The 17,439-nt window shown below is 41.5% G+C and overlaps 2 protein-coding genes and 1 long non-coding RNA gene across 13 annotated transcripts; all 3 read right to left on the reverse strand.

The window, feature by feature from the left end:
• Positions 1 to 3,691: 3,691 nt before the first annotated feature.
• Positions 3,692 to 6,438, reverse strand: LOC112287574 (uncharacterized). 3 transcript variants are annotated; one of them, XM_024530689.3, is made up of 3 exons: positions 6,011 to 6,438; positions 5,679 to 5,751; positions 3,692 to 5,364 (listed from the first exon to the last, which is right to left on the reverse strand). In XM_024530689.3, exon 3 carries the CDS (start codon positions 5,258 to 5,260, stop codon positions 3,737 to 3,739), a length of 1,524 nt encoding a protein of 507 aa, XP_024386457.1. In that variant the 5' UTR covers positions 5,261 to 5,364; positions 5,679 to 5,751; positions 6,011 to 6,438; the 3' UTR covers positions 3,692 to 3,736. The 3 variants fall into 3 exon arrangements, with proteins under 3 accessions (XP_024386457.1, XP_024386451.1, XP_024386468.1); XM_024530683.3 differs by having other exon boundaries at positions 5,660 to 5,751; XM_024530700.3 differs by lacking the exon at positions 5,679 to 5,751.
• A 580-nt stretch (positions 6,439 to 7,018) lies between these two features.
• Positions 7,019 to 13,493, reverse strand: LOC112287551 (protein SMAX1-LIKE 2). 5 transcript variants are annotated; one of them, XM_024530629.3, is made up of 6 exons: positions 13,227 to 13,493; positions 10,800 to 11,967; positions 10,340 to 10,415; positions 9,805 to 10,102; positions 9,476 to 9,650; positions 7,019 to 9,281 (listed from the first exon to the last, which is right to left on the reverse strand). In XM_024530629.3, exons 2-6 carry the CDS (start codon positions 11,398 to 11,400, stop codon positions 7,309 to 7,311), a joined length of 3,123 nt encoding a protein of 1,040 aa, XP_024386397.1. In that variant the 5' UTR covers positions 11,401 to 11,967; positions 13,227 to 13,493; the 3' UTR covers positions 7,019 to 7,308. The 5 variants fall into 5 exon arrangements, with proteins under 5 accessions (XP_024386397.1, XP_024386433.1, XP_024386415.1 ...); XM_024530665.3 differs by having other exon boundaries at positions 10,800 to 11,970; XM_024530647.3 differs by lacking the exon at positions 13,227 to 13,493 and adding an exon at positions 12,748 to 13,178.
• Positions 13,494 to 14,430: 937 nt separating this feature from the next.
• On the reverse strand, positions 14,431 to 17,178 carry LOC112287580 (uncharacterized). Of its 5 annotated transcripts, none has more exons than XR_012217932.2 (5): positions 16,749 to 17,178; positions 16,349 to 16,412; positions 15,789 to 15,903; positions 15,552 to 15,606; positions 14,431 to 15,372 (listed from the first exon to the last, which is right to left on the reverse strand). It is a non-coding gene; the product is annotated as an uncharacterized LOC112287580 (long non-coding RNA). The 5 variants fall into 5 exon arrangements; XR_012217934.2 differs by having other exon boundaries at positions 15,552 to 15,563; positions 16,749 to 17,116; XR_012217933.2 differs by lacking the exon at positions 15,552 to 15,606 and having other exon boundaries at positions 16,749 to 17,168.
• Positions 17,179 to 17,439: the final 261 nt, after the last annotated feature.

Here is a 17,439-nt window from a genome sequence, read left to right on the forward strand (position 1 = left end):
GTATGAATGCAAAACATTAGATATCTCATAGTACACATTAAATCATATTACCTTTTTTTTTTCAAATATTTAAAAATAAATGTGTAACCGAAGTGTTATATTTCCCAAAACCAGTATAGCAACAAATATATAAATATAAATGCTCATATACGGATGACTATCTGCTGAAGTTAGAAATTATACCATGACTTGTAAAGGTAATATGCAAACACTGTATGATACATTTTCCATTTTATTTGTTTATTTATTCTCTAGCATTTTGCACACACGTTTCACCAACTTATTAAGGTTGCCAATATTAAAGCAAACACAGCATCATATCACATCTCATTAGCATATTCAGTCACTCTATTCATTTATCATATTTGAAAATATGAAGCCATAATATACAGTGCTAAATCAATGCCTTTGAAATGAGTTGGACTTGTCTAAATCAAAGGGAGAAATTTTCAACATTATATCAGGGATTTCATCAGTTTTTCTATTGTTCAAATAAATAAGTAAATAAATTACAATGTAGTTGAGTGAGTTCCTGAAAGAAATGCATGATTTGAGAAACCGTGAGAATCACAGACTCTACAATATTAGCTGATATGGGTGACAGCTGTGCAATCCATTCTTCAATAGTCCACACAAATCTCTTGCACTCGCTAAATAAGGGGAAATTATTATTTAATAGAATAAATACAAAAATTAAAAAAAAAAAAAGGGAAATGACCATCACTCCATGGCAATAATGCTGTGGTGAGGTTTGCATGAACATACATCAATGTTGAAGAGAAAGTAAGATTGGAAAGACAAAACAAAACAAAACAAAAAGTTCCTTCAAAATCCTTTGGAAGAAAAACCTTGTCTTTCATTGTTTCTGAATGGTTGATAGAAAGGTTTGTATTGGTTCTAAATGACCTCACACACGGTGGAGTAGAAGTTGCACCAAAGATTGCAAATAATAGCACCCAAGAGGATTGCAGTTTTAAACCCAATTTCTTTATTTTTTAAAAAAAAATCAGTGTTATAACAAAACTTAACTTTAATATATATATATATATATATATAAGGAAATTTTAAATAGACCCATGTTTTTTTACTAAATAGACCCACCCTTGATGAAGAATAAGGTAATCATGATGAATGTGGTTGATTTTTATTGGTTGCAAATCTAATAATAATGGAGAATTGAATCCAAAAATCATTATTTTTTTCATGATGGGTGAATCAATTTAATAAAAACTTGGGTCTATTTATCATTCCCGTATATATATATATATATATATATATATATCTATTTGATATATAGAATAAAGAATTATTTAAGACTTTTCTCAACATTTGAGTTGAATATGTGAGAATTATTTAGGTTTTAGGTACTATACATACAATACCATTATTGCATCTCAACGCCCTGAAACACACTCTCTCACCCCCTTAGCAATTTCTGACTCATGCTTCGCAAGACCCCCCCCCCCAGCCTTCCATGTAAGACCCCCCCCCCCAGCCTTCCATGTAAGACCCCCCCCCAGCCTTCCATGTAAGACCCTCCCCCCAGCCTTCCATGTAAGACCCCCCCCCCCCCAGCCTTCCATGTAAGACCCCCCCCCAGCCTTCCATGTAAGACCCCCCCCCCCAGCCTTCCATGTAAGACCCTCCTGGTCTTCCCATATGTTGGGAGGCTCTGATGTGATGCCGCCACCTGGATCTGCCAGCTGATAATCATGACAGCCTCCATAAGACTATCCCCATGTGTCCAAATAGTCAACCCAACACGTGTTGGAAACTTTGTCGTTATTTCAATTATCGCATTTTATTATAATTAATAACAGTATTTGTATTTGAAAATTGGCAATTGTATGAGAAATAGAGAATGTTTTGACTGTTCTCGGAAAATAAATAAATAATGCGAATTCGAATGTAAAAAGTCAAAGTTTCCCGAACGTAGCAATTTTGGTAGCTTTTGCTTTTTGGTGCAAACTAGGGTATACTTGGGACCGGTGTATTGCTCTCGACAGTGTGAACAGAGTTTCCGAATCACAGTTTTATTTTTGTTAGTGTGGGTTCCTGGACTCTGTAATTTCAGTGTGGCAGCTCTCTCTCACACAATGGTAATTTATGATGCTCACGACGAATGATTCTTCGCGATTTTTTTTCTTGTAAAATCATCAAAGATCTTCCCATATGTTGGAAATCAACATTCATGGTATTTCAAATCGATAAACATTAGAATATGGGGAGAGCTGATTATGTGCGTCTCTCCTGAGAGTTGACAGATGGACCTCCTGCGCTTGCTTATGTGCGGCTCTGGTGCGTGAATCGAAGATGAAGGTGAAAAGGTGGCAGGCGTTGCGCTTCACCTGATTTCTGGTTTCAGGGACTAACGTTGGAATACTTTAAACCGTCAACTTAAGGTTTTTCAGTAATGTAGGGGTTTTTTTTTTTGGAAAAAAATATTTTTTGGTGGAAAAATAAAGTTCTGATGTGCTCCAAAAGAAAGAAAATGAATTACTGTAGTGGTTTAATTGAAAAAAATCAACAAATCAGTTTTTGCATTTGACCCTTGAACCAACTTGAACCAACACAAGACTTGGCCAAAACTGTCCATAATAACACATAAAACCACCACCACCATCATACTAAACCACCAACTTCATCCTGTAAAGTTTGTCAATCATTAGTGGGCTTAGAATGGACTTGGAATCTTTCAACAGGAAGAATGGTTGTTTTTGGATTTGTGCAAAGGCAGTTTAGGTCAAGGTCTACAGGTTGTTTCAAGTGGGTGACATGGTTTAAAGTATTTCGGCATTAGTTGGTGTCTGTTTTTGTCCTTCCTTGCAGTCCAGCCATGTCTGCGCTTGCGTAGTTCAGCATCCTTGGGAACTGAACTGGAACTGAACTTCATTAGCCGCAAATATAGATAGACACACAAAGACAACAACAACTTCAGAACGAAGGAAGGAATCTGAGGCTTGTCTGTATGTCACACGGAGTGAGTGAATGGATGGCTGAGTTGGGAGCCATAGGGTTGATAACCGGTGAATACCCGGTATATACTTTCTAGTAATAAATTTGTATGATAATCGAGACCAAGTTCCTATACTTTATGACTGTCAAAATTGAAAAGCACAAAAAAAAAAAAAAAAAAAAGAAAAAAAAAAAAAGGTACAATTATTGAGGGTGGACCACAGAATACTACAACAGTTCTAAATTTTATGAAAGATGAACCATTCTTCTACACTGTTAAAAATTCACATAGATCTTTCATTCACTTTTTCCTCTCATCAATGGTCACATTTAACTTGCAAAATGTATCATATCGTAGGAATCGGTTTGGGACGGAAGTCTCATACTGATGTTAACCCTTCCCTTAATGAGGAACACAAAAAGAAGCGCTTGCTTATATCTGGAGTCCAACCCGCACAGTGAAGCAGCTGCAATGGATTTTTGCCTGGAGAATAGTCCTCAATTAATTAAGTAACTTCTAAACTCAAGTTCACTAAGGGCGTTAATGAGTGGGTCTGGACCGAAACAATTTTCTGGCAAGACACATCCTGACCTCCATTGACCAAAACAATCAGACAGCCATATTGGGTTGGCAGCAAATCGCAGCAAACAATTAATCCAAATGACATTTGACCCGCTGAAATATAACTACCACCAAAACTTTTCAGTGATTTTGGGCCACAAGAGAAAAATCAAGTGATTGAACGTTTCCAAAGCTCGTAAGTTGCCTCCAAGGTTGACATCACCGACTTCGCAATCTTTCATTTAAGAGCTGTAGGGCCAAGATATCATTATCAATACACCGTGACCGACACCACTCCTCCTCCAGAACTACATCAACATCTGTGCGCAGACTAAGAACCTGCAAATTCCTCCGAAGCAAGTTCTCATGTTTCTTAAGAGCATCCTGTATGTATTCTCTACCAACTGTACGTGTAGCTGCTGCAGCTAGCAAATTTTCTAATGAGCCATGCTTTAGCATCAATTTCAAAGCTGTGTTTTTCCCAAATCCTGGCGAAACATCCGGCAAGCCAGGAACATTATCACTGACATCTCCCAACAAGCACTTCAATCCGAGCTCTAAATCAGGAGTAGCTGTGTTCTGTGCAACATAATTCTGTAGCGTGAAGAAAGACCAGCGTCCAAGCTCAGGGACTGGCAGTAGCATATGCACATCGGGAGTGAGAAGTTGCTGAAAATCCATGTCTGGTGAGGCAATTACCACCTGGAAACCTTTGTGACGTGCTTGCCTCGCCAGAGTAGCTATAACATCGTCCGCTTCTGCAAACTCCTGCTTCACCACAGGTATGTGACACAGGGATAGGAACCCATGAATTAATGGTAAAGCTTTCCGTAAGTCATTGGCTGCGCTTGAGTGTCCGTATCCTGCTCCAAGTGGCCTGTAAAAGTTCCTCTTTGCCTTATAACTAGGCAAAAGTGCTCTTCTATATTCGTTTCCCCGTTCACCATCCATAACTGCAATAATTGGGTTGTCTTGAACAACTTCAGAGAAAAGTAGAGTCATCCATTCGATTACCTTTCTTGGCTGCACCTTACTCCCATTGTAACACAAAGGGTGGACATCCACCAAATACAACCGCTTCCTTGATTTTCGACTTTTGTTCGTGTTACCCGAGGATTGTATATTCATTGCCGGACCATCGTCACTCTTCCTTCCTCTCCAAACGTTCTTTCCAGAGACGCTCCTCGACCTGTCACTTCTAGCACTTGTGTACTTGTTTGATGATGTCGCCAATTCGGATTTGTCAGCCAACTGCTCCTCAGCCAAGAGCTTGGAACCTGAACGCCAGACGTCCTTTCCCAGTTGTGAAGGCTTCTTCGAAACATTCCTTTTTGAATTTTTTTCTGATGTATCACACGGTAATGTGGTACCACCCACATTTGCAAGAGAGAATTCATTACGTATAGAAAGAGGTAAATTAGGGTTTGTGGCTAGGAACGTTAATGGGTCAAGTGGGCGATCTTTATGGACTGTCTCCCCAACATAGCTTGTGCTCTCTGCTGCTTCGGAACATTTCTTTGCCTGTCCTCCATTTCTCTTTGAGCGCCATACATCTTTGACCGAACGCGTCCGCTCCTTTTCTTCGGTTAAGCTAAGCTGTTCTTGGAATGTTCTAACACAGACATTTACAACCACTCTACGACCCCGTCGATTGCCTGAATAACTTGACCAACCATCAAGGGCTGATGATGAAGGAAGGGTAAGAAAGCCACGATGAACAGGCTGGTTGCTTGAAGAGATCATTGAAACAAGAGTCTGGCTTCCTCTGTAATCAGAAGAACCCAAAATAACGGTAGTATGTCTTGAAACATCCACACCTTCTCATGTACTTTGCGAAAAACTTCACCCTGCATATGTTAAACAAACAAAAACACAAAGACATTAGAAACTGGTTAATTGGTCTCCTCATGAAAACCTCATATGTAAATCGGGTAAACATCAGAGAACATTCAATCCTCTGCACTGAGTTATTCGTAGCCAGTAATAAACACGCAAGTACAACTAGTCTAGAAAAGGATCTCTTTGGACGCACTTCTGAAAGGGGTCCGCAAATACTAGAATTATCATAGTTGATGTTCAGAACGTATCTAACCCATAACCTACATCTTAAACCCCAAACCCTCTTTGGGTTACAATACATACACAGAAGAATGAGAAAAACCTCGATGCACCAGTAAAAACCACGTCAGTGAGTATAATTTTGAGTCGGATGGATGACGGGACGATGGCACAACCTGAAAAATTATTCTCACGAAGTCAAAAGTAAAATCACGTTCAATTCAAACAGACAACACAGCCATTTCGAAAGCTTGAATGCGAACAGGACTATTTCCGAATTCTTGCAAAAGTCCTCCATACCCCCGACCAGTCAACACCCCCACCCAACAAAACGATGCGCCAAACGCAGAATGAATATAAAGCCTCCTACTCATAATCCTCATAGAGATGTGTGGCACAGCATCAACTAAACTGAATTGATGTGGAAAAACACACCTTCTCTCGTCTGTGCACAGCTCTCTTAACGTCAGCCTCCTCCGACCTCCCGCAACAGCCCTTTGTTCAACAGCACAAAACGAGTTCCGCAATCTTCCTCCCACCAACTCAGTACCCAATTCTCAATGCCAACAACCAAGAGCAAAACGCGTTGCGCTATGATTCTGAACACACTTGTGACATTCTAACTGACGACGAGCTGACTTCAAATTGGAAGTTAAGGAATTGCAACAACACAGGCTGATAACCGAAGAATCTGAACACAGTGTCAAACCCCTAAGAATTGTCCATATCCGGATAGTGGAAACCAGTACTGGTGGAGTGGGTAGTTTTGGACCAAGACAAAGGAAACCTTCGTCCGACGGAGAAGTGAGATGCAGTTTCTTCTCGTGAGGACGTCGAGATCCGTCCATCGAGCAAGATAAGCATGGGAATTAAAGCCGGAGGCAGAGCCCAGCCTGGACTATAAGATAGATTCTCTTGACTTGCAGAGCGTTCTGAGCCTTGAAAGAGTTACTTAATTGATGAAGGAATATGATAGTACTGAAAATCTACACCAGCATGCGCAAAGTAACAAGAGTATTTCCCACAAGTAATCTTGTGAGATCAACTTTTGAGACCTTTGAGACGTATTTTTAAAACGGCACTTGAAAATGATACATAGTATACTGGACCTGGAGATATGAAATTATTTGCTACCAATGAAGCAGAACATTCAAAGTGTCAAAGATTCATCATATATCATGATATATTTACTATACTTCTCAAGGATTGCTTGATATATCACAGAAGCCACGACAAATGAGTAGAGACTGAAATATAAGAACAAGTGTCAGTTTGAACCGTGTGTTCAAATACATTTTGTGGTATAACATAAAATTTGGCAATTGGCTACTCATACGCACTATCAACAGTCCAGAATGAGGGCGTAGATTCCCGTACACGCTTGCAAGATGTACAAGAAAGTTTAACCGTGATTAGACCAACAGCTGGAGAAAGAATGGAGACTTGTGTAAAAGCTGTGGAATAGATCAAAATGATTAGTACAAATGCCTCCAAGCAGTTTACAATCTTAACGCTTTTTTCTAGGGTCGCTGTGAATTCAACACTTTTCAACCCTTCAGGTATGCACGCTGGGTGTATCTTTATACACACATCCTTAACTTCAAGGAATCTGTCCTAAACTAAGCAGCGGTAGGAAGACACGCTGCTAGGTTTTCTAAACACTCAGCAGCATACTTGAACGCAACAAATTTAAACTAAAAAGGAAATAAAAAGAAAGGCAAATAAATAGAACTTCAACTGCAGCCTATTTCGATTTGAAGAGGTAGCTCTGAACTAGAGCACAGCTCCTTTGAGAAACTGTCTTCATAAGCGAACCTCAGCACCCTATTTTCGATCACACCTGAGTGGGACGTAAAAGCATTTAAGGAAGATTTGAGTTTTTTTTCAACCCAGTTTTCAAATGCTAGGCGACCATTTGGTGTTCGCCAGATGATTGAGACCATGTGCTCCAAAAGCTGAAAGTCAACCTCGATCCTAGAACAAACCTTTGGTATGAGGCCAAAGCACGCACTAGATAATTGTGATAATAGCCAGTTCGCTTGCCCCATTAAGTCAAAACGCTCGAACACTACTGCACAGTCCACCAGAGAGACAAACTTTGGAGATAACACCTCTTGGACAGCACGAAGGATTGGATCCAAGGTGCATGCTTTAGTGGCATTTTCTTTGAAACTTGCCACCGCTTCTGTCAGGACAGCTTCGTTCTCTTCCGCAGAGAGATTTAAGTCCAAGGCGACACTGCGCCCAGTTGGTGTCGAACATTTCTTTAGGGCCCTACTTAAAAAGCCACTGGGCTTTCTTTTCAAGAGCTGACCTTCAAACAGCAAGTTCGCAGGCTTCTCCAGAAGCGAAGCAGAGATCGTATCTCTCACAACACTAATATCCGAATCCCCTTGAAAAACAACTTCTTGCTCCCTGGGCGGTCGAAGAAGTAATGACATCCTCGCACCATTCAAGGAAGAAACTCTTGCTTCAGAAAAAGTGTTCTCCTTCCCTATTCCTGAGTTACAATCTGCTCCCAATCTTGAGGTCATTATTATGATAGAGTTGCCCACACTGATATGCCTATCATTTGAATCGGAAAATTTGCCAGTCTCCATAGCCTTGGTTAGCTTTGATCGAAGAACAAAGTCAGCTTGGTCAATATCTTCAAGAAACAAAATAGAAAGAGGATTAGCACGAATAGCATCAGCGACCGAATCCTCTGCTGTACGACCTCTGAGCTGTAAGCCATCGGTTTCTTCAACCTTTCTTCCCCATCTTGAGAATCCCAAATCTCCAAAACAAATTGGCTTCGCACCAACCCCCAATACAAGCTCAGCAAGAGCATCAACAACAAGCCGCTTCCCAACTTGATCAGGCCCCAACAGAAGTAACCATGTATCTGCCCTAGAAATATTACCCCGTAACGCGCCCCTTCCAGTTTGTGCATTCACTATTGATGTTGCAATTGTAGAAACAGCCCTGCCCTGCCACGCAACCCTGTCTAACAAACCTTTGTATACATGCTTGAGCCTTTCAGCAGCCTTGTGATCAAAGAGGGAAGGTTGATCATCTTTTGCCAGAATATCAACTGGTTGGTTCAGTGAAGGCTTAGGAGAAAGATTTTGAGGACGAACAAGAGTGAAATTCCCCTTCAATGGTGAATTGGATGAGGGCTTCGAGGTTTTAAGTACTGACAAAGGACTTGGTCTCGACAAAACATTCCCTTTAAGAGGACATGACGATGCAGAGGACTTGGGCAAAGAAGCTTTCAATTTTGATAAGGGGCTCGGGTTTGTGCTAGGGATAGAAGAGCCAATTTTTGATAGAGGGCTTGGGCTTGGAGCGGGGTTAGATTTACCAATAAGCAAAGACGCACTCAATTTCGATAAGGGGCTTGGACTTGTGATTGACAAAGAAGCATTCAATTTCGACAAAGGGCTTGGACTTGACACAGGTCCTACATCTTCAGGCAACCCTTGTCCTTCCTGCCGCGAAATCTTCCCATTGGCTTGATAACTCTCTACTTGCTTCTCTGCGGTCTCCACCCTGAACAATTTGGAATCAGCTGTACCGGCGTTACTAGTCAATGAACAATCTGGCACGGCAGCTGAAGAAAGACCACGAGCCCAATGTGGAAGAGGCGACGACAGGTTTGGCTTCTGAGTTGGAGGCGGTGTCATGTCCTTGGATTGAAGAGGCGTTGACTTTGGAATCACCAACCCTAGATTCAACGGAGATAAATCAATCAGTAAAAACACATTTGGAGCAGGAGGAGGAGCTAATATTACCACTGTTATTATTATTAGCATTACAAATGAAGAAATAAAGCTCACATCTTTCCAAAAAAAAATAAAAAAAATAAAAAAATAAAAAAAACTTCAAAAATGTCCAAATGAGTAAGAAAGAGATTATTACCAGAGTTTTCAGCATTATTGGGTATACTAGCATTAATCCAGCTATGATGTAGCAGACTGGGTCCTCCATCTCTACCTGGCGAAGAAACTGAATTGACTTGCCTTTCAGGGTGTGAGGTCATACAAGTCAATAGCCATTTGCGATAAAGTTGCTGTGAATGCAACTGGGGCATCTCCTGAAACTCAAAAAAATCACTCGTGAGTGGAATTTGAGAACTTGATTTGTGTGAATTGAAAACATAGGCATGATCGATTTTCAAACAATTTATAAACTTAAAGAGCAACACAAGGCATAACACTAAGCCATAGAGTGCTTATAAGCATGCATACCAGCTCAGATTTCATGTCCTTTGCCCTTCGAAGCCAAGATGGTAAAGGAGTGACAGTGCCCTCTCCTTCACTGCTTGGTGATTGACAAATTGGCGCTTGACCACTGTCTTGTGCCTGTATTTGCTTACATTCTGCATTGTAATGAGCCATACACTCTGAGCAACAAACATAACTTTTATCTGCAGTAGCCTCTAGTGTGTCCCATTCCAATGGTGACATGGATGCTGTCGTTCCCATACAACCAACAAGAGGAAGAGAAAGCCTCGACTCTTGGTCGTGAGCGTTGACTTTTAACGATCTGCAAAACCACAATAGTTAATAGTTAATACTCTTTAAATGGCAATTCTAACAATCGAAATTATATATTATTCACAAAAATAAGAATTATTCCGATAAGAGCGGAGTTTAAATGGATGAAAAGAACGAAACAGGTTTTATAAAAATCAAACGGTGTTTGGGAACGTATCGTGCATCAAACCTAACCTTAAGTACAAGTATTATAAAGATATACACAAGACAGTGGCAGGCGAAAAACCTTAAATTTATATCTTCCTTTAGAACGAAAGAAGGTTTTTCCAAGGTCGCAAACTGTTGATTCCCATAGAGTCCATCTGTTGCACATACAATAGACATAAAACGCCAAAAGGTGAGACACTGGAGGTAACAAGATGATACAATTGTAATTCGTGCCTACAAACAACGCTCTCTAAGAGTTTGCAGCAAGTCCAGTAAACATCCCCAGAAATTAACCAACAGACTCGACCTAGCTGGCCGTCGCATGCACGCACCAAGTACTCCAAAGTAATCAAGCGACACATCTTGTAACATTTAAAAGAATTCATGTTGCAGCACTATCTCAGGGTAAGTATTCAATCACGGGCAACTAACTTCAAGAAGGAAATTTGATCATAGATGATGAAAAATTCACAAACCTTAAGACTGGCAACAGATTAAAAAGATAAACAATGAAAGTTCTCAAATCACAAGTCACTTACTGGCTGAGTTCATTAAAAGAGGAAGTGGATGATTATCTGGAGCAGAAGGTTTGTAACTGGGGAGGTTCGCGCTGCCTTGCTGCAGTGAAGCTGACAGACCTATCGCGTTCTCGAGGTTGGTTTTCACCTTCTGACTCTGGAATCCCGCCTCCTTCATGACCCTGCTGACGCTGGGATCCTCTAAGATGGAAATTATGAGCTGCTCTATCTCGACCTTCACCGTTAACAACGGCGGTTGCTGTTGGTCGGGACATCCTCGCTTTTGGTGTGTCTGGGCACGTTTCAACGCCGCAACCAAGGCATTTGACAGCCCCAGAGGATGCACAGTGCTGCTTGAGGAGGACTGCGGAAGCCGCTCAAGGGCAACGTTGAAACACAGCTCTAAAGCGCGGCATTGTTGAAGCCCGTGCGAGGCCTGAGAATGCGTATCCGCACATGCCTGGCGCAGCAGGGGATCCTCGTGAGCCAGCAGCACAAAAGCTACATGCAAAGGCTGGACTTGAGCGTGCCCACGCCCATGTGCATTGTTTATGGCACGGGTCAGAACCTGTTGCGCGGGCAATGTCAATGTGTTCTGCACTGCTGCTGCCCCAGAGCGCATAGTCGCTCCCTCTAACCACAGTCAATTTGTTCTTTCCCTACCTAGATGAAACACAAGCTGCAACGCTTAACGATGCGAGACTTTTCAGACAATGTCTAAATCGTCCGTATGATTTTCTCTCGGCATAACCAACCCTCTCCGGAGACTTAGCAAGGCAATTTCAGTCAGATTCGCCTCAAGGAAGCACAAACGCCAAGGTAAACGTTGCTCCCAGGCCTATTGTGAATCGGAAAACTTGGTGAAAATTGTAATCCTCACGTGTACAATATAGAAGGGGTCCCCTCTTCAGGACTGAGATAACCCCGTATTTCTGCATTCATGCACTTTCTCTTCCCAGAATACATCTGCTGCAGGGCCAAAACAGATCCCAATCTCATCCAACCACATCAAGCCCAACTCATCTCTGCTCAACATTCTCTACAATCTGGAGTCGACGAGACGAAAAACCGCCACTAACACCACAAGCTGACCACCACCTTGTACAGTGACCATCAATCGTGCAATCTCCTTCCCAGTTCAAAACATAGTGATCACGACACCGCTATTCACTTCGCAATAAGGTCCACCCTGCTTAAACACATCAAACATACACAAATCAGATCGTACCAAACAATATTCTTATCATAAAACACCTTAGTAATAAGGTACGAAATCTAAAGGAATGAAATCCTATGCAATAACCAGATAATACCGAGTAGTACACGAACACATAGAGTAAGACCGGCAGAGCAGATATCGAGAGACAGTTCTATAAGTGAACATTAAAGCAAGAACAAGGTGATTTTCCGACCACAACCTTCGGGTAATTTGACGAGCACTGCCAGAGTAAGCCGAGTATTATAGTGGTGGATAATATCCTATCCCTCGCATGCTCTAAAATCTTATGTAACTAAAACGATTAAACTCTGAAACTGAAATCCAAGAATAACCTCAACCCATCAATTACAGGTGGGAGGAGGAAACCAAACACAGACAAGCGAGAAAAAAACTCGATTGACCAGCAGCTATGTCACATTTCTCCACATTTTCGAAGGCCCCGCGAATAATTTACATGCATGACAGATCAACTCTAGCCTTCTAAACACAGGTGAAATCACGTCCACGGTACAGCATACTCGACCAGGACAAATAATATGAGAGTTTTTCCGCAAATTTCCATCACAGTCCACGATATCGACCGAAATCATACCCCGTTCTCCTCCACGAAACCAGCCGACACTCTTACTTGACAACCGCATGGTGCCAAAGTGTGTGCCATCCGGACACTTCTACAAAACTTCCAAGCCCTAAAGTTCATTAAAACCAATTACACGAGAGTGTTGCAACTGAATTAGTTTAGATGCACACCTCCAATCCTCAGCCACCACCTTCTTTCCCTCAAAACTACTCCAACCAACTAAATCCACTATCTCTCCTTCCGCAACACTTAACTGCTACGCCAAGCTCGCTCGCTCATTCTCTCTGCCCCTCTCGAGACCACAATTCGCCCCAAATTCTCCACAAAACTCCACTTTCACAGCTCCTTCTGAATCCTCCGCCACAGCTCATATCACCTGTCTAGTTCCGAGAAACCCACGTGTCCCAAGATTCCCTCATAACCGAATTACTTAAGGGCACCCACAGGCACGTTATCTTAGACGAACATCCGCTAACAATACCCACCGCCCGAATGTCAAAGCTCAAAACAAGAGTGCATTCCCAACTAATATGCAGACAAGCCCCGACACAGACCGCTCGCGCGTTCCACCTGCACGCAGAGAAATTCTCCTCACAAAAAGAACACACAAACACACACACACGAGCGCGCGCGGTGATCTAGCACAAACCTGAATTTCCGGGAAAACGGCAAGGAATCCGAATGTCAACGAGCCAAATGCAGTTGCAGTCAGTTGCAAGGACAAGGATCATTCTGCAGAGGAGACAAGGACGAGGACGGTGAACCCTCCTCAAACGAGTCCTGAAACCCTAATCGGTAGTCAGAACCGGAACCCAACACCACGACGACCACTGTAGTAGTAGTATCAAACACAGCAGTAGTAGCACGAGGAGGCTTCTCGCACTGCTTGTCCGTCAGAACAACGCACATGATTGTCCCCCCCCTCCCTCCTGCAGGAAACCCCGCGCAGCGCGGCCGAGCCACCACCAGCCCACCCCGGACCCACCGCGAATTCGCCAGAGCCGTCGGAATCCTCGGCAAGATTAGCGCGTCAGTGTGTCTTATTAGGTGCCGCTGGGCTTTTGTCGTCTCTGCTTCTTCTTCACCGCGAGTGGCTTTCCGCAGGAGGGCGGGCAGGCGGGCAGGCGCTACCACAACGGGTGACCTTCCCACCCACGTTCCAGCACGGGTTGTCTCCCTCACCGCCCTTTCAACCCGTCCCGTTCCTGGCGGCTTTTGGCTTCTCTGTCGCTTTCTAGGACCTGAAAAAAGGCATCCCCTCTTTCATCACTGTTCTTCGAATCTAGGAATCTCGGTGAATGTACACATGTGCGTGTAACGAACATAGTCGTTGGAGGAATCTTCGCATGTACTTTGGTTGTGGAGTAAGGAATAAATGTTTATAAAAAGTTGTTTCTCGTTTGCTTTAAATAGAATATTGCGACGTGTATATTCTAATCTGAAAGTGACCAACGAGTCAACTTGGAACTAGAAAGGTGCTTGATCAATCATTTTTAACGAAAAAATAGTAATGGTAACAAAGAAATTGTATTTTTATGTGAACACTTTTTAGATCCAATTTTAAGTGTTTCACCATATGTGCATTTCTTTGTGAGATTGGGGTCACTTGTAATTTATATTTTTCTTAAACTTATATTCATATATATATATATATATATATATATATACGTTTATATATATATGCCCAAATTAAACGTAGTTATTTTGATCCTTTACTTTTAAAAGGAACAGAAAAAGGTAAATTAGTAAAATTAGAATATTAATATTCTCAAGAGTCTGTATTTTTAGATACTTTGTTGTTTTCAATAAACATTCTCTTTGTATGTCAGATTTGTTGGCACTCCAAGCTCATCTTCATGTCATGCGTCCATAGAATCTTATTTGAAAAACTCTACACCCTAAAGAGGAAAAGCGCCAGGTCTTTTATGGTACATGTAATGCTCTGCAACTACTCTTTGCAAATCTGAATCAGCATGTCACAGGAGGTATCGACGAGGGCATGAGTACCTCCAGGTCGTGCAGGCTGCAATCACGTGCTTGCTTGCGCAATAATTGGGGAAAAGCTCGGACTTTTTCTTCTCCGACCTGTGCATGTGCTTCCCCTTCGACAGAAGTAATTCATAGCATTGAACACATGCTTCAAACAAGAGGTAGCAAAAATGGCGCACACCGACCCATGACACATTCGGCCGCTTGGGGTCATGCTTGAACTTTTCGAAAATCTCAACATTTCCACTGCCAAAGCAGCTTTCGAAAAAGTGCTTCAAAAGCAAGTTATAGCAGCTCGTCCTGTAGCAGCCTCATCCTTCAGGTCATAGCAGTCAACTTCTTAACTGTGTCAAAGTAAGAAAAGCCTCTATCCTAGATTGGTACTTTACTAATCAAACTCGTAGGTTATCTACAATGCGGAGTCGTACATGTTCTCATTTGGTGAAACAGAACAGGTGATAATGCAGGGTCCAACTTTTCTCGCAGATTACAAATATCGCACTGTTATGGACGCTAATCCCAAGTTTGTACGACATGTCGTACGATCATACATAATTACACAGAGGATGGAACTGCTGCCGATTCTTTTCCACGAAAATACTCTTGCGCTGAAAATTTGGGTTCAGATTTAATAATTCATGAGACCTGTCTTTTTATTATCCGCACAAAGTTGTAGAAACCATCAGTTTCTGCAGCACAATGCCGTATCTCATGATTGAGAAGTGTCTCCACCTTCGTGTGTTGAACATTGCTCCGCTTGTATACTTTGGTGCATAAGACTTGTTTTCCACAGATGGCACATACACCTGCAGTCTCAGAATTATGTACGTCAGGAGAAATAAACTCAGGCTACGCTCAAACACTATACAGAAGTTCATACCAAAATGAACTTGAAGAAGCAATTGATACATTGCTACCAAACCTGAAATCTCTTCATAACATCGTATCTTTTCTTTTAGGCAAACGATTGGCAATACTTCCCTACCTGGTGAACCTGCTGCTTGCAGATTATGCACTTAGTTTTACCATAGGGAGTGTACCTTAACATATCACAAACAATGCTCAAAACTTTGATTTCAGGGATTCAAATTACACATGCAGGCTTGTTGTAGAATGCTTCTTATTCTTCTCAAAGCAAAACAGAATACAAAGCACGATACTTCAAGTATGGAACCAAAGAGATTGTAGAAAATATGGCAAGCTGGTGACATCAGAAACAAACCAGTTCTTGAAGAGAAGCTTGTTCCAGTCGGTTTTTCATCCACCCCCTTCAGTGGTATTGCTAGCACCCTACTTCCACTTGTCAGGTACTCTTACTTTCGTAATCTTCTTCTGACCTGATTAAAACATTCAACTCCACGAAAATTCAAAAATAGAAATTAGGATAAAAATGTCAACGTGACACCATAAATGTTAAAAATAGGCTTACATCCTCTGGTTTGACAAATCAGCAGATGAGTAATTTTGCCAATTTTCTAAGCTAAATAAACATAAAATAGGCGCCGAAGTTCCTCCTACATTCTTGTGTTAGTACACAATGAACAGACACACCTAATTGGAGGTATGAGCTCTGCTAAGTCTGTCTTCAGTGCAAACAGAATAAAACAACTGTTCACCTCGATCTTTAGGAGTTTCGGCGAAAAGCCTAAAGTATATTACAACTAGTACATGACATCAGCAGGAGGCATATCACAGCTAGGTGCACGAAGCTAATCATCCCACTCGAATTCGAAATGAGATAAAAACAACTCATCGTATCGCGATTTTCCAGTCCAACATAACCTGAGCAAGCAGGCCTCGACACCTGAAGATAATCACCACACTTACACCTCCAATGATAACCTCTCTGCACAGTTGAACACGAACCCTAATATCTGAATGCTACAAATGCCGGGTCGAGGATCAGCCGTAATCCACGCAATTCAGGGAGAATTCCACCCACGCTCAAAAGCAACAAACAAACAAACAAAACAACATTCAGGCACTAACAGTGGCATAGCTCGACTAATAATCCGAGCATCAGAGCCACGAAACCCCGTGAATCCAAACTTTCGGGTCAGTTATATGAATCACCAGGCGTAACCCTAAGGAGCTCGAAAGACATACAAATTCCGAAACCTCAAATCAACTTCTAATAATACTTGAGAAACCACAAAAAAAAAAAAAAAAAAAAAAAACTTACACTGATCACACACCATTCTCGGCTATTCCGCTGATTACACTGCTCCCAAGCAGATCCTCCGCACATGCATTGACGCCTTCAGAATACGAATCAATCAATTCAAACATGAAATCGTATACCGATATCCCGAAATAGCAGCAGCAGGTAGATGGCGGTGTAACTGACGCCACTGGAGCCCACGAGACCAGATCCTCACGGAGACTGCTTCCATTAAGAATTGAAGGCATCAACACCTTCGTTTAGAGTGACAAGAGCATCAACCATGTCAATCACAAGAAGCTATGCTTGCATTTATAATAGCGGCACTTGGCGTCAATTAGGGTTAGTTTGTGGCAATTAGGGTTTGTTGGAGGTGCTAGAGGTACAAATTATACATCAAAAATAAAAGAAAATCATGTTGCATATAAATAAATAAGCATCTCAAACTTTGATATATGAAATAGATATATGAAATATAATTATAAATTAAAAAATTATACAAGTTGTTTTAGTGTAAGATTTACGTTTTTTTTTAGTTGTTACACTGTAGTTATTTTATTTTACACATTAAATTAGAATTTTCTTATAGATTTGTCACCATAATGCCTTGAGATACTATCAACAATGCAATGTTGTGACATTATTAAAATTTACCTAATAAATTAGAAACCATTTAAATTACATTCTCCTTCTTTTTTTTCTTTTTGGTAGA

This window comes from Physcomitrium patens, chromosome 1 (genome assembly GCF_059467195.1).
Source record: "Physcomitrium patens ecotype Gransden chromosome 1, ASM5946719v1, whole genome shotgun sequence".
Lineage (NCBI taxonomy): Eukaryota > Viridiplantae > Streptophyta > Bryopsida > Funariales > Funariaceae > Physcomitrium > Physcomitrium patens.

What these genes read in the sequence shown, in the direction of transcription:
- LOC112287574 (XM_024530700.3), bottom strand. Translation starts at nt 5,260, where the DNA reads ATGATCTCTTCAAGCAACCAGCCTGTTCATCGTGGCTTTCTTACCCTT.
- LOC112287551 (XM_024530629.3), bottom strand. Translation starts at nt 11,400, where the DNA reads ATGCGCTCTGGGGCAGCAGCAGTGCAGAACACATTGACATTGCCCGCG. An exon ending in TCTTTTAATGAACTCAGCCA is followed by an intron (nt 10,416 to 10,799) that starts GTAAGTGACTTG and finishes TATGTGCAACAG; the next exon opens with ATGGACTCTATGGGAATCAA. An exon ending in CAATAATGCTGAAAACTCTG is followed by an intron (nt 9,282 to 9,475) that starts GTAATAATCTCT and finishes CGTTGAATCTAG; the next exon opens with GGTTGGTGATTCCAAAGTCA.